At 44.0% G+C, this 16,442-nt stretch overlaps 1 protein-coding gene across 7 annotated transcripts in view; it reads left to right on the top strand.

The window, feature by feature from the left end:
- LOC109527465 (ETS-related transcription factor Elf-2-like) overlaps positions 1-14,672 on the top strand; it is a 23,521-nt gene extending 8,849 nt beyond the window's left edge. For 3 of the 7 annotated variants that reach the window (XM_019889414.1, XM_019889417.1, XM_019889415.1), the window contains exons 4-10: positions 8,552-8,665; positions 8,943-9,137; positions 10,925-11,008; positions 11,081-11,276; positions 11,380-11,781; positions 12,215-12,389; positions 12,752-14,672. In XM_019889414.1, coding sequence (XP_019744973.1) covers positions 8,552-8,665; positions 8,943-9,137; positions 10,925-11,008; positions 11,081-11,276; positions 11,380-11,781; positions 12,215-12,389; positions 12,752-13,324 — 1,739 coding nt within the window. In that variant the 3' untranslated portion in view covers positions 13,325-14,672. Of the gene's footprint in view, positions 1-6,426; positions 6,559-8,551; positions 8,666-8,942; positions 9,138-10,924; positions 11,009-11,080; positions 11,277-11,379; positions 11,782-12,214; positions 12,390-12,751 lie in introns of those variants that run through there. The other 4 variants (XM_019889418.1, XM_019889420.1, XM_019889421.1 and 1 more) reach the window with 4 other exon arrangements.
- The last annotated feature ends 1,770 nt before the right edge of the window (positions 14,673-16,442 follow it).

The following is a 16,442-nucleotide window of genomic DNA, read 5'->3' as shown; positions in this document are numbered from 1 at the left end:
CCACCCCCCCGCGATCGACCCGTTACTGCGCACGCACATACACACACACACACGCCATGATGAGCAACAGCTTGACACGGAGGCAAGTGATGCACTTTTGCAGCCTGTTAACTATCGTAGCTCACACGTACCGTTTTAAAGTGCTTCCCTCGGCCCTCTAGATTCGTATTCTTTCCCCGTGCCCTCAGTGAATTGTACACGAAACAAACTCTGAATGAGAATAATAACATAAAAGATATAGCGCAAGAGCTCTGATCACAAGCTGCAATTGCAGACTGCCGAGCGCTAACAACTTCCAGTAACGCAGGTCACGCGCCACCATACGTTAAAGATTTACCTGCTTTATTTTATTATTATTTTTTTTTTTATATAGATTTACCTGCTTTATTTTATTTTATTTTTTTTATATATATACTTTTGGTGAAAATTAGACTGATAGGATGATTAGGGTGCAGTGTACATTAACACAAAAAATATATTACTAACATGCACAAAGACACACAAATGGTGGGTTGTTTTTTTTCTCCTCTACATCCCTCGCGATCGACTTAGGACCAGGATCGCGATCGCCGTAATGGGCACCCTTGCTCCGGGGCTTCAGCAAACCACTGTCAGAGCCATTAACCTACTGCAGTTGGTTGAACTCAGAAACAGAAGCTAAATGTAATCATTTTGTAGCCATACTATTGGATGTAAATCTTTGCATGTCATCATGCTTTCTTCGTATGACTACAGTATCGATGTCTGACTAATGCAGTGAATTTATTATAAACATAATTGAACAATGTGTCCTCAGCAAACTGTATGATAGTTGCAGATTTGGTCATCATTCTCCTCTATTAACTGTCGCTTTTTGTATTTATCAAATGAATTATTTTGTCGAGAAAGTAACATGTCCAAATCATATTTCTGAGAAACAAACCCAAAGCTATACTTTTCAACTTCATCTGTTTTGTCATTTTTCTCTCCTTCTTGCTGTCTAAATTTTCTTCACACATGCATGCATGAATGCACACATGCACACCTCGTTTTAATTATTTGCTGCCAAAAAACTGTTCCTCGTTAATGCTCTGTTTATGTGGTCAAAAATGAAGTTCCACTACTGAGAAGATATTTGAAATATAGTTCAACTAGTGAGGCTGTTCCTGATACTGCTGCTGCTGCCCAGCACGTTTCACACAGTTCCGATTGTGTGGATGCACTTATTGAAGCACGCAGTGACTGGCAAATTAGAGAACCTGTTGTCGTGTACTGCAGTTGGATGGCTTAGAAAAAGTGGTGCATGCTGCAAATTGTTTAAGGCTGTCATTTTACTTTTATCCAAGATTTTTCAAAGTGATTTTGTGAAAACAATGTGACTTGAAAATACTCTCCGCCCCTAGTTTCAAAATTATGTATACGGTAGTCAGTTGTTCGCATGTGAAATCTACCACTCAAAATGTCATTTCCCCAGGCCTGAATTGTGTTGAAAGTAATTGTTGCCCACCCAGTATCTTAAATAGGATCTCACAAAGGTGAGTACATCCCTCCCATTTTCTTAAATGTTTTCTTTTGTCTTTTCATGGGTCCAACACTGAAGACAAGACACTTTACTACAATGTTGAGTGTTCTTGTACTGTATTACAAAGTAAATTTACTGTCAATCTCAAAATGCAGTAACTGTAGACACAACCATGAATGTCTAAACCACTAGCAACAAAAGTGAGTATACCCCTGAGTGAAAATGTACAAATTGTACTTGGCCAATCCATCATCTTTCCCCGTAGCTCCTGGGCAAGGCAGTGGGTGTGCTGGAGGTATGTTTGGGGTTGTTATATTGAAATACCAGCCTTCGGTCGAGCTTTCAAAGGAGAGGGCGCCATGCCCCACTTCAGTCTTTCACAGCACATGATATAGCATTTATGGTTACCCTTGGTGATCTGTAGCTCACCATGCCGGGCCATGAGATCCTACCAACATACTCAGCTGGAGGCAAGACTTGTCTTTGTACTTCGGACTTAGTTGGTGCCACAATATGCCTACAGATACGACACAATCATGAAGCAAATCAGTTTGTCTTGGTCTCAGCAAGTAAGACTTCTCCTTTGTCTGCTTGTCTTCAGCAAACTGTTTGCAGACTTTCTTGTGCATCATCTTTAGAAAGATGCAGAGATTAATTTGATGTAGCGTGCAGCGTATGGGTAGATTGTCAGGCCGGGCCCTCACTCGAATTCACCCTCTGCAGCAATGGTGTCAGTACCGTACTTCTTTGCAGAAGAATACTTCTGGATTGGTCGACCTTTATGAGGCCTGTTCTGAATGGAATCTGTCCACTGGTAGCATGCCATCCCGAACAAGGATGAAGCTTTATAAAAGGATTATGGTTATTGGCACCCCTGTATGGTCTTTTCCACACTGCTGCAGTTCGATTTCAGACTGTTGTCAATCTTATTTTATTTCAGATCGGCCATCTTTATCTCGAACAACAATTCTTTTTTTCCAGATCCTCAGAGTTCCTTGCCATGAGATGCCATAGTAAACGTCAGGTAAACGTGTGTGTGTGTGGGGGGGAGAGATGGAGAGAGCGCCCAATGTAACACACTCCAATTTTCTAGCCCTAATACTTTGTAATGGTAACAAGTCACATGATACTGGGGAGGAAAATGTCTAATTGGGCCACATTAGCACATTTTCTTTCAGAGGTGTACTCACTTTAGTTGCCGGTGGTTTAGACATCAATGACTCTGGGGACTTATTTTGAGGGGACAGCAAATTTACAGTTACAAAAAACAAATTGTTTGACCCATGAAAAGATGTTTAAAAAAGTTATGAAATTACACAGGATTACATTTGCTTAATGCATATAGCCTCTGAGTGTACTTTAAAACACAGTAATTGCCTATTTGAAACATTAGAGCTGATTACGCCCATCGTTTATCATCACAGGTAGGCACTGCCATCTTGTGGACAAGGTGCCCAATATTTTTATTTTATTTTTTTTTAACCATTCTTTACACACACAAAGTTGATTGCGGTTGTCATGAGTATGTATGGTGTTAGCAGCGTACTTTTAAAGAGTTGGAGCAATTACTACTCAGGCGTAGAAAAAAAAGTAGTGTGTTTCCGGTAACCCGACCGACCGAGAATTTCTACGTCGAAAAAAAACTTTACTGTCGGCATTTTTTTCAAACAACCCTCTACATTTTTGTGTAGAGGGTTTATATCGGTGCAAACTCTCGCGATATTCACGTTGAGCGCGTGTGTCGTTTGCCCTGTCGTCTGTCAACAACATTGAAACATGGCGGCGGCCGCGATCTCCGACGACAGTTTAAACCGCGTTTTCTGTGTTACAGTCGCGTGTTCGCACCGTAATGTTAAGAAAATAGCATCCATTGATGTATCGAAAAAATAAAGCGAACTATTTGATGAACACCACGGGCCGAGTAAAAACCGAGGGCGGAGGAGGGCGGCGGAGGCGGGCGACGCGCCCCGGCCCCCGAGTCCGCAGCGGGGAGAAAACTAAATAGGTGGCGGCGGGTTCAATGTCTTCTTGTTTTATGTTTTATGGTTATTTTGTTTAAATTTTTGATGGGAAAAAAAAAGAAAAAAAAAACTTTGTCCGACCTACCGACCCTATGCTGAAATTTCTTGTTAACGGAAACACACTATCTTTTTTGTTTGGCCTCATCATAGTAGAAATCTCACTCTGTTTGGGCCTTTCTGTGTGGAGCTTTCATGTCCTCTGTGAGCTTGTGTGGGTTCTCTTCTAGTCCCTAGCCCTCTCTAAGTCTACAAATGTGTTTGGCCAAAAGTGTGTATGTGACAAACTCAGTTTTGTTTTTGACTCGAGATCATCCCAGGGTGTACTTTCCATCTCATCCTAAGCCAGCTAGGGTAGACTCCAGCTTTCTCTAACTGTGAATGGAATAAGCAGTTGTTAAGTCTTATATTCAAAATTATGTTTGAGTTTGAATTGTTTTTTTCTAATTTCTGCAGGAATATTTTTAATAGTTACATTTTGGAGTTGGAATCTAGGGTACAACAATTAAATTGGGAACATCGAATGGTGTTTTTGTTTGTTTGTTTTAATGTTTCAGGTTTTACAACTGAATGTTAGAGAGAGTGGGTAGTGCCGCACAGTTTTGAGGTGTGGTGTTCCAACCTCATGCGGCCTTTTTGTGTCGATGTTGCATGTTCTCCCTGTGCGTGCATAGTAGGGTGGTCCACATTTTCATGGCAAAAAAAAAAGTTTGTCGGATTCGTCGGGCCGGGTCGGAATTCTTGTCGATACTATGGTACAAGGTTCTGTGCAAAATTTCATTCCGATCTGATGATATTTTCCTGTCCCGCAAAGCGGCCAAAGTTTCCACCATAACAACTGGTCTCAATAGGGTGAACATGTGTATTTTAACCGAGTATTTTGCCATGCGTGACACTGGCTGGGCTGAATGTTGCCCGAACGATCCCCTCCTGACTAACTAACCATTCCATCGCTGCTCTCAGCAGCCGGAGACAAACTCAAACGCACGCCTAACACACAACGGTCACCTACTGGCGAGCTAATATCTTTCAATTGAAGTCGAGAATCGCCGGAATTCTTACTGGACGCTGAGCTGAGGACGCTTTTCGACATCGAACGCGCGGACACCTTGGAGCTAATCAAGAGAAGAACCCGCCTCGCCGTGCCCACGTCGCCCTCGAGGCAGTGGAGCAGCGTTCGCTGGCGTCGTTTGCGACGACCAACTCTGTCGGCCTCATCACCGCCCTCGGAGCCGGCCACGATTTCCTCAACGTCGATCCGGCCGAGTGGTCGGAGAGGGACGACTTCACCACGGCTCGTCGGCGCGCTCGTCACCTACGGGTGGTGAACGACTTTGCGGAGAGGGGCGTCGCCCTCATCAGCGCGTTCTGCGGCGCCATCACGCGCGACGAGGAACAGCGACAGCACCTTCTGCAGGTCGTGGAGCGACACCGGGCGTTGCACCCGTGCGCGAAGTAGGCATGGGATGGCACGCACGGCGGATTTCGTTTTTTTTTTGCGGTCTAACAGTGTCACTAGTGTTGATGGACATTATAGACAGATGGACAGATAGATAGATGGACCAGTTAACATGGACCAACAATCTCACCAGTGTTGAAGGATAACCACGGTTGCCTTTTTTGCAATACATGGGTTCCTGTCTTCCGTCTTTGAATTATTGCAAGTGCGAACTGAGCAAAACAAAATCCTTACTGTACGGGAGAAACCGTACTACCATTCAGCCCCGTAAGATTCTTTCCATAGGGGAAACTTTGGTCGCTCTGCGGGACGGGATAAAATTATCCGATCGGAATAAAATTTTGCACACATCCTTGTGTCATAGTATCGACAAGATTTCCGACCCGGCCCGACGAATCCGACAAACTTTTCCAAAATGAACCACCCTAGTGCATAGGCTTTCCTCAGTTACTTTGGCTTCCTCCCACATTCCAAAAACATGCATATTAGGTTCCTTAAATACTCTAAATTGTTTATAGGGGTGAATATTATTTGTCTGTATGTGCTTTGCGACTGGCTGGTAATCAGTCTGTTTTGTATGCCCGCCCGCCTCTCACGCAAAGTCAGCTGGGATAGGTGGCTGAGGAAAAAGTGGCATGGACTACTACTGAACAATGTGACATTGAAATTGGATTGAAGTTACCTGCTCAGCAGCTGAATTCCCTTCAATGTCATACTGTTTTGTGTCTGTGGGAAGAGGTATGTACATTTAGAAAGGACATTGGCCCACATCAAAAGATTCTCTGCATAACAACATAGGGGTGTGTGCATCGCAAAAAAAAAACAACATGTTGACTTTGGAACTGTGGAGGGTCATGGTTTGAGTCCTGCTGCAGATGTAAAAAATGTAACTAGTTGTACAAGAGATGCTAGATTCCTTCCTGACTACTGTCAAAGTGCCCTTGAGCAATGCAACCCCACCATTACCACAAGAGATGGAGCACCGTTTGTGGTGTGTGTGTGTGTGTGTGTGTGTGTGTGTGTGTGTGTGTGTGTGTGTGTGTGTATGTGTATGTATATATATTATGTGTATGTGTGTGTATATATATGTGTGTGTGTGTGTGTGTGTGTGTGTGTGTGTGTTATATATATATATATGTATGTATGTATGTATGTATGTATGTATAAAATTTGTGTGTGCGTGTGTGTACAGTATAGTTGCTGTCCGTGTGCAAAAATGCGGCCACATCGTAAAACCGCGCACAGAAACAGTGTCTTTTGTTTTGCACAAAAATTTGATTTTAAAACTGCATGTTTTTACGATTGGGTTTAATGATTCCTCGCTGCTGCTTGAGTTGACATCACGCAAGTAGCGGGGGGCAACGGAAGGATTTCCTGTGTCGGCCGCGGAAGAATACATCACTGGGGTCGTTACATGGAGATTTGAATTGGACGATTTCCTACGGGTGGCGGAGTGATTTGAGATAGTTGCTTCCCGTACAATTCAGTGAGAAGTCAATGTGAATCTTCAGCAAGGGGAAACATGGCGACTTCGCAACGTGACGGGCACGCGAACCAGCTTGATCTACTCATCAGAGCCGGTAATATATTGTTATGTGCCGTTCACCTAGTTGGAGAGGTGCTGTGATGCAAGCCCCGTGTTAACCTAGACCGTGGTCGCTCATTCGGCAGAGTAGGCTGCTGGAGTAATGGAGGACTATCAGGAAGTGATCACCTTGGTAGCAACCTGCGCTGCCTTGCTAACCTTCGAGTTCTTGAAGCCTGTTTGGAGGCAGAAAAGGACACAGAGCACACCGGTTTGCGCGGTTCGCCGTTAGTCTGCAATGTGGATGTTTTGCATGGAGGACCATCCATTTCAGCAACAATGTGTTGGAGATTCATGGGTGTCGGAACGGCTCTGGAAAACCAGGAAGTGCGAAACTCTTGTCTTTCCTACGCCTTTGCCACGCTGTCTGGCTGGAAGGACATGTGGCTTTAGTTGCAGGAGTTGAAATTGGCCACATTCAGGCATTCAACTCTGCGGACTGATAATGTTTTGTTTTTTCACCGCATACGACTGTTCAAGAGTATATTTGTAGCGGTATTGCGATGTAAATGTCCCTTTTTTTACCATTAAGTCCCACAATAATTGGATCTTGGTTATTTGGTCAGAATTCTATGTTTCATGAGGCGTGGAACTGCGTTTTATTATTTTCGACGCATATGTTAATGTTTCTATTGTTTCCGTGAACGTGTTGTGTAGCTTGTGGTCGCAGCGTGGGGCGGCCTCCCTCTCGCTTTCCTCCCTTTAGTCGGTGTGAAGCGCGGCTTCAAGTCTTTGATCGCGTTAACTAAATGTTTTGGTGTTATCTCGTTTGTGAACATTTTTGAAACAAATATTTGCTCAGAAAGTTAAAAACAGTCTCGTGAATCGAATTTGTCAACGTTTTAAATCCTATTTTGATGGCGGAAGCGTTGTGTGAAAGGAGGAGGTGTTCATAGTTTGATCGACACGCCTCCAGGCAAATGGCGTTTGCCATTGTGAGGAACGTCATTGCCGACGCAGTATGGCGTCACAGTGGGCGGATTTATAGCTGAGGCCTTATCCAATGATCGCAGCTGTATTTGTTGAGTGGCAGCTGGATTTGGACGCTTATTTGAAGAGAACTGGAGGGAAAGGTTTCGGACTGTAAACACGGAAGTCATTTGCAGCACTACTTTTTGTCCAACTCGGGGCGAATCCTGTCGCCGGTTCGGAAGACTTGAATTAATTTGTTAGAAATGTTTCAATTTATAATATACCGATTTCTTCCCTCAAAAAATGTTGGAAATTGTCATAAATAGATACACAGGACACCAACAGCACATTTGACAAAGTTGTACTTGATACTTGGTGTTCGCTTTACTTTCATCTTTTGACGACCACTGTTTCAGTGTGTAAAGCTTGTTGTTAAATTAATTTGTACGGCAACTTTGGCTGAAACTTTTCGGCACCTCTCCACCTGATTTAATTTATAGCAGGTTTCCCCTGTGCTTGGACATACTGTCGACACTTCCCATCATGTTCTTGTGTGTTTTGGAACTGGGCGTCAATCTAAAGATAGCCTTATGCGATACCTATTGCTTCAGAGCAATTGCCAAACATGGAGCGTGGACAGTGACAGGGTCTCGTGTTTCTCGCCTTTGATTGACAACAGCAGGTGCTCTTGATTTCTTCTCTGGAGGCCAGACACGCTCATATCAAATGTTATTTCCCTCGACAATTGTTCATCTTAATGGTATGTCCTAAGAATCAAGAAAATAAAATTATTTAAATTTGTGTATTCCGTGCCAGTTCTTTAAATCATTTTTTTGTCCATTTCTTTCTTCATTATTTTACAAATACTTATCGTTTTTTTCATTCCACAGTTAATCATAAAATATCGATTTAACATGACCAAAAGGAGCAAAAACACATTGTAGAGATTTAAGATGTGAAGGCGGTGTCATTTAATAATTCATGGGATGTCTTAAATATTGCAGTCCAATTGTATTTTTCAGCAGTTAGATCACACATGAATATTTCCAAGTAGGATTTTGTTTTTGTTTTCCCAGTTGAGGCCTCTGTCCATGGCACTAATGTGCACTGCTCTGACAAGACCATCGAGGCTGCAGAGGCTCTGCTTCGCATGGACTCACCATCCAGTGTCAGAGAAGACTGCAGTCCAGGTAAGTTAACGATTTTATTTCGATCTGGTATTGGGGGTCTAATCCTGTTTTTTGCCATCTCTATATATCAAAATTAGTAGTTTCAAATTTTGTAATACTCTTGGCTATCATGCCAAACCTCTGTGTTTTGCATCCAAATACTTTCTCAAATTTGAAGCCAAAGAAATTGTAATTCCCAGCATAAGGTCACACACACCCGCCAGCTCTTAAATCTCTCACAGATTTATTCCGCTTTCCCTCCACCGCTGTCTAAAATCTTTGGTGCCTCCATATGTAGCAACACCAGAGTTCCTCCATGCCGCCATGCGTCCGGACATCGCAGGGACGGAGGTGGAGATATCAACAGAGGGCTGCTGCGATGATGAAGACGACGATGATGATGATGATGATGATGATGACGACGAAGATATAGGCGACTTGATAGAGGAGCCAGAGGCGGAACACGGCCATGAGCCTGTCAGGAAGAGGAGAGGTAGATGAAAACCATTCTGCGCACATGACCAACCACAGCAGTGAAACAATTTAATCTAAAAACACTGTGAAAGGTGTGTTACCTTACCTTAAAAACCAAGTGCACGACAAGCATTTTGTTGTGATCTAAAAGTATCCTAATAGCTCCACCTAATGGTCAATTTTTACTCATCGCATGGGCTGGATTGACACTGCGCTGCTCAAGTTACACCAGCCTTGAAATAAATGGATTCACATTGTACTTTGTGTGTCAGAATCCAGGTTTTGTACCTGATTTTCATACTTTGAAAAGCAAAGCTTTGAACTTGTCTTCATGAGACAACACACTTATGTCACCTGTGTATGAGAAGTAAGAAATGGAAGCGAAGATAATTTGGTTGGGGAGCGGGAAGATGGCTGACATATAAAGAACAAAAAATGCAATGATGAAATGGCTAATGTTAGGAGCAACTGAAATGTAACACGGACCTTGCTCTCTGCAAAAAAAATGGCCAATATGAAGCCACGCAGGAGGTGAAACCAGTTTATGCATTAAGAAGTGTGTGAATGTCGCTCAGTGGCTGGACTTGCTGTCCTTTCGTCCATTGCCGGTAATGTCGGACTCGGTTGCCAAACAAAAAGCGAGACGGAGGTCGCGTTGCAGAAATGGCTGTATTTCTGGCGCTCGTTTCCTCTGCCCATGAAGCTGAACGCAAGATGCTTATTTTCACTCTCAGCCGCGCATCGCTACACAAACAGTTTCATTGGTCTGTTGTGACATGTTCAGCAAATTCATTAGTTGAATGTGACGAGATTTTGGGTAAATCTAATCATGGCTTGAAGTTAGTCAAGAAAAATTCTGCAGTAAACCGCATCGCATTAAAAGCCACAGGGTTTGGAGTTTGGGTTAAAAAAAAGTAGTGGCTTATAAACCGGAAATTACGGTATTCTAAGGAGGAACATTGAATCCAAATAGCATACGTTTTAATGTTGTTGGGAGTCTTCTGGTGGCACGTTTGTTATTTTGGCTGAGGCGTTCCTGACAAAATATCAAGAAAATGTTTCAGAGAGGTGATGACGGGGGTTGGCATCTCTGAATAAGTGAATCAGATAGAAGCCGGCAGCCAGTGGAGTCATGCAGTGGTTATCCTCATTTAAACCGCTCTGAGTTTGTGTGGTGAGGAATGAGTCACATCAGGCCAACTAAAGAGTAACATTTAATATTTATATTATCGCCGTGATCACATGTAAAGATAGCCTGGCAGAATTTGTATCTGTACCTTTCTGTCAAGAAATCATGAGGAGCAGGCAAATGACTTTGCTGTAGAGAAGGTTGTATTTTTGCTGAAGTTGTTTCTTTGCATCTTGACCAATCTTGTTGGCAGCTGTGGCTGACGTCTTTGTCGGGGTCTACCTGACCGTGGCTTGCTAACAGACCCAGTCGCTTTCCACTTCTTTGTCAGAGTTTGAAAACCACCGATTGGCATTTTCAAATCTTAAATGTCTCTTTCCAAGGGCGTGCAGTGACCTTTGGAGAGGCAGGTGCGCTAAGTTAAAAAAAAAAAAAAGGCGGGGGGGGGTTGCCAATATTTCGCAAATCCTGCCATGGTTTAATACTCCAACACCAGATATGGTAAAATGTGGTTTACTTCGATGTTGTCACGAATTGGTGATTTTTCACGCGCAGTTACAACGGCTGCATGTGTGAGTTGTTGCATTTTTTTGTGACTTTAAATGCAGATGTTTGTGCCATTTAAGATGTACATGGAACTGGGCATCTGAATTTCTTTGTTTCTTTCTACTTTGTAGCCGGACGGAAACTGAAAACGCATCAGTCGTATTCGAATGGCTCAGTTGATCTCGGGCTCAGGAAGAAATCGAGAGAAGGCAAAGGTATTGTGTCGTGTCAATCAAAGTGACATGAGGACAAGGCCCAGATGAACATTTGACTCACTCGATGTCCAGCAGGAAACACCATCTACTTATGGGAGTTCCTGTTGGACCTCCTGCAGGACAAGAACACGTGTCCAAGGTACATTAAGTGGACACAGAGAGAGAAGGGCATCTTCAAGCTGGTGGACTCCAAGGCCGTGTCGAAGCTATGGGGAAAACACAAAAACAAGCCAGATATGAACTATGAAACCATGGGTCGGGCGCTCAGGTGAGGACGCCGCCCTGCTGCCCACCTCTGCCGTTTGATGCGAGCTACACCTCCTCTTTGTCAACACATTTTTTTCCCCTCACAAATTTGTGTCCTTTTGTAGATACTACTACCAGCGTGGAATCCTTGCCAAAGTCGAAGGCCAGCGTCTGGTTTACCAGTTTAAAGAAATGCCCAAAAATCTTGTGATCATTGACGACGACAAGACGGAAATGTCTGTCGCCGATGTGCCGATGCGCTCGGAGACGACAGCGTCCTACCAGCGCATGCTGCAGCCGCCAGACGTCATGCTGAAGGGCTCCCAGCTGTCCTTCAGGAAGAGCTCCGAGGTGTCCTTCAGAAAGCCCAACATCCTGCGTGGCGGCAGCAGAGCCAATGTGGCGCAAGCCCCTGCCGCCGCGGGCGACAAGACCGTGGCGGCCAGTGTCTCGGGCACGGCGACCGCCTTGGGAGATGGGAGCCAGATTCAACAGGCGGCTATCCTTTCAAATGCGTCCGGGCCCAGGTGAGTGACGAGAGTGCAGGCACGATGCTGCGAGGTTGAAAGTTTTGTGTTAAATATCACCTGTCTGCCTTTCCTAACCTGTTAAAAAATTGTCAATAATGGATGCCCCCCCTCCCCCACAAAAAAATATCCTTGCAAAGTCCCATTCAAATTGTGAAATGGGAAACGTCCTTTAAAAAAAGTCCAATTTCAAGAAACCATCTTGGCATGTAGCATAATTAATTGTTCAATTAAATTTGCATGAAATCTGATTGTTTTAGTCCCGGTAATGCTGAAATATTTTTTGCTCAACTTCATTGCAATGCCTAATAAGAATCCGCCTTCACGTTTGTAAATTTCTTGTTTATACCCATGAAATAATTCCAACATAGAAAATTCTGAGAATTTTGCTATCGTGGCATAACCCGTCCGCTCCCATATGAATGTTTTCCAGGACGGTGCGAGTCGCCATGCAGGTGCCGGTCGTGATGACATCATTGGGTCAGAAGATTTCGACGGTTGCCATGCAGCAGTCAGCTGTCAGGACGGGGTCAGCTGGCCATACCACCCTCCTGTCCACCACTTCTGCTCTTGGTGCTGCTGCTGGAGCTGCCAACTCTCAGCAGAAGGTGTGTTGACCTCCATTGGGGAATTTTCTACGACCTCATGAAGGTTCTTTTTATGAGACGCAATTCTTTTTGTCCCCCCACAAATAAATCCAGTTCCCAGGCATTAATACAGCGCGTCTTCAAAAAACGGGAATTCAGTCGCAGCTCTTTGCTTCTGGTGGACATCTAGCGATAACGTCATTTCCAAAATGGCTGACAGGAAGTGGATAGGTTCAGGCAAAACATGTTAACAGTGGATAATTATATATTAGATATTTTAATAAACAGCATTCCAGAGAGACAACTATTTGTATAGAGATGAGTTCACTGTCAATTTTCCACAGTTTGTCCATTGGGGTACAGATTTCATTTGTTGGCCGTAGGTTGTGATCCAGACCATCCCTACCATGGTCCCAGCCACGGCAGAGAATGGCGAGAAGATCACCGTCCAGCTGGCCAAGATCATCACCATCCCGGCTCACCAGTTAGCTCAATGTCAGCTGCAGACCCCCACGGGCCCCGCCAAGCCCGGTGTCAGCGCGTCGGCGACTGGCATCAGCCTCCTGGGAAGCCCACTGACAGTGCAGACCCTGGCCCCGGTCGGTGTGACCTCGGGAGCACAGGTTATGAGGCTGTCTGTGCCTGCGCAAGCGCAACAACAACAGCCTGCTGCGGCGGCGCAGCAGTCGGGGAGCGCGGCGGGCGCCGTCACGGTGGCGACGGCCGAGGGCTCGGCTTCGCCGCAGCCGCGCGTGGTCGCTGGCCTTTTCAATGGCTCGGAGCTGGTGGTGGGTGGGGACGAGCTTAAGGCTGCCGGTGTCCAAGTCCAAGCGGTGCAGGTGCCCGTGACGGTCGCTGTCCCGCAGAATAAAGGCAATGTCAAAGGCGCCCCGTCGCATGCGCTAATCAAACTGGAATCCACCGAGGTGGTGAAGACAGAAGAGCCAGAGTGTTGAGATCCACCAGTCATTCACACATGCTCCCTTTCCCCACTCGAGTGAATCACTTTGTACATGCAACGTTTTTTTATTACACTTGTGATAACCAGCAGAAGTTTGATAGACTTTTAATGCCGTTTTTTTGTTGTTGTTTTTTTTTCCTCTGCTGCATGAAGCGTTTCAGCCAAGCCTGTAAAATGAAAAGTCTGTGGTGGAGCCCAACATGCAAATAGGAACACACAAACTTGAAAGGGACCAACCCAAATCACTACCGCTACGCCCGCTCACAATGAACCCGTCACGAGCAGCAAGTCTCATCAACCCGAAACACTACACAAGCGATTTGAACAGAAGTCCAATGTCCTCTAATTGGTTCCAAAAAAGTGTGCGCACGTAGAAGCCTGATTGCTTTTTTGTTTTGTTTTTGTGTGCGATTGTTTCAACCAGCAATTTCTACTTCAGGCACTGTGCAAATCAAATGTATGTCTGCACGTGTGTGTGTGGTGCTACATGGGTCCCAAAGGAGTATATATAGAACTATATATATGTAAATGGCTACTATACATAGTTTACAGAGCTAATAACAGGGCAGCCTTTGATTTTAATTTTGACCTCCTTAATGTACTATATGAACTGTAAGTTGAATTTATTTTTTATTTTTTTCAATCTTTTCATAACTTGTACCAAGCACAGTATTACAGAAACAAGAGGATCGAACATTTGCTAAGGGAATAGCGGAGCTATGAGTTTTTTTGGCGGGGGGGGCGATCAAAGCACTGGTTTGTTTCTCAATTTAATGACTGATCTGTTTTGATTTCATTTTGAGACAGTTGAAATCATGAGTCAACAAATTATCAGCAAAATAGGGATTTAACTTCTGATTAGTTATTAGCTGTGGCAATAGAACCAGATCATGCAAACTGTACAGTTAACGTCATGAAATCATCAGAAATGTAAACCCTTGAGTGCTTTCTGTCATCGATCTCAGTTATGCAGAATGTTCATTGAGTTTTTTTTTTCTTTTTTAACCTAATGGTTGACTTTGAGCCAGTCCACACTGCCACGTCTCAGATAAACGAATCCATGGGAATATGTATATAACCTAATTCTTTAATTGATAGCGGATGTATTAAGTATCCTGAATGTGATGTCAGTCTTCAAGTCCCAAAGGTCACTTAAAAAAGGTCATTTTTTTTCCTGTCACATTGGCCCTACACCTACATTTCATTTTTTTTTTTTAACCAAAAAAGAGGGAAAATACTGAAGTTTTGTGTTCAGACTGAACTGTTTGTATATTCAACATTTGAAGTATATTCTATTTTGTTGTACTCTTGTTTCAAAGTGTATTAAAGTAGATTTTACTGAAGCATTTCAACCGTTTTTTTTTTTTGTTGAAAAATAGTTTTGTTGCTTTGGTTTGGGTGGGATTAATGCTTGAGGATCTTTTCAACCCACACATGGACAAAATTGTTAATACCCCTCCCCCACAGTGGTTGGCCACTGCATTTACTTCAAAAGTAGTACCGGTAATAAAAATGTTTCTATAAAAATTAACTAATAAGAATAAGATATGACACGTGGTTTGACAGAATTCATCTCCATCTATTTTCTTATCCGCTTAACCTCACTGGGGTTGCGGCCGTGCTGGCCTATCCCACTGTGCTGCCCGTCAACAGAATTATTTAAAGAAGCCACAAAAAAAAAAAAAAAAAACCAATGAAACGGTACCCTTAATTTAATATTTGGTAGCACAGCGTTTTCATCCAATCACTGCAATTAATCTGTTTTTATAGCTTTGAGACTCTGCACTTCTCAGAAAGGTGTTTACAGGCGTTGAATCGGAATTAGATGAGCGCTCACCAAGGCCACTTCAGAAAAGTCCAATGTTTTCCTCCTAGTCAGTCCTGGATGTTTTTAGTTGTGCATGTCCTGTTGCAAAACCCCTGACCTGCAACTGAGACTAAGCTTTCTGTCACTGGGCAGCACATTTCAAGAATACCAGTCTAGAGATTTCGTTTTACCCTGCACAGCTTCAAGACACCCTGTACCACATGAGCAAAGCATCTCCGGAACACAACAGAGCCTTCCTTCATGTTTCACAGAAGGAGCAGTGTTCTTTTCTTGCTACGCTTCATTTTTGCATCTTTGAGCAAAGAGCTGATGTGCATTGCCAAAACATGTCCAGAACACGTTTTCCTGGAAGCTTTATGGCTTGTCAACATGCTGTTTGGTTGTCTCACGAAGTCCACTTGGGCTTGAACGACGACGGATGGTGCGATCTGACTTTGAGGTACCATCGCCTTTGTGGTAATTGGTTGATTTATTGTTAATAATTCAATAAGAAATATTGGTAAATGTATTAACTTTATATTCATCGCACTATTTTATGCGAAAATCAATTCTATGTACTTAAATTGTATGCAAAATACGGTAAGGTAGGACAAGAACTCTGCCCTGCAGCACTGCACTAACTTGTTCCATCATTTTTTTTCTACCACGTAGATCAGGGGTGGCCAACCAGTCAGAGACTAAGAGCCAATTTTGTTACTGTGTTAATGCAAAGACACACACACACACACACACACACACACACACACCTTTTTTTGCCCAAAGATCGACTTTAGGAGCAACCAACCTCCCACGATCGAGCACGTGCAAGCATATGAACACACACACACACACACACACACACACACACACACACACACACACACACAACTATGCACTGGGCACATATGCATGCACGCCACGACGAGCAACAGCTGGAGTGCCCCAACAAAAATGAAACCTAAAGACACAAACACACAAATCTTTTTTTTTTTTTTTCTCCCCCATTTCCTCCTCCCACCGCTCGCAGTGACTTGGGACCAGTCTGCTGGCTCATGGTCGATTGCGATCGACATATTGGGCACCGATTTCTTAAAAACAGAGGTAATTCGCTGACTAGCTTAGCACTTAGCGCCGTTGTCTGCGCATGAGCGGTGATTCAGTGTATTAAGCACCGTTGTTTGAATGGCAGCGCCATCGCCAAGGCGTTTTCGACAATTGTCGTGTGAAAGACCGGGAGCCGTATTGAAGCAGCCAAAGAGCCGCATGCGGCTCGTGAGCCGCGGGGTGGGCCCCCCCCGACGAGATG

Source organism: Hippocampus comes, unplaced genomic scaffold, assembly GCF_001891065.2.
Source record: "Hippocampus comes isolate QL1 unplaced genomic scaffold, H_comes_QL1_v1.1 scaffold86, whole genome shotgun sequence".
In the NCBI taxonomy this organism is placed as follows: domain Eukaryota; kingdom Metazoa; phylum Chordata; class Actinopteri; order Syngnathiformes; family Syngnathidae; genus Hippocampus; species Hippocampus comes.
Note: the sequence above shows the minus strand (reverse complement) of the source record. Positions and strands in the feature narration are given on the sequence as shown.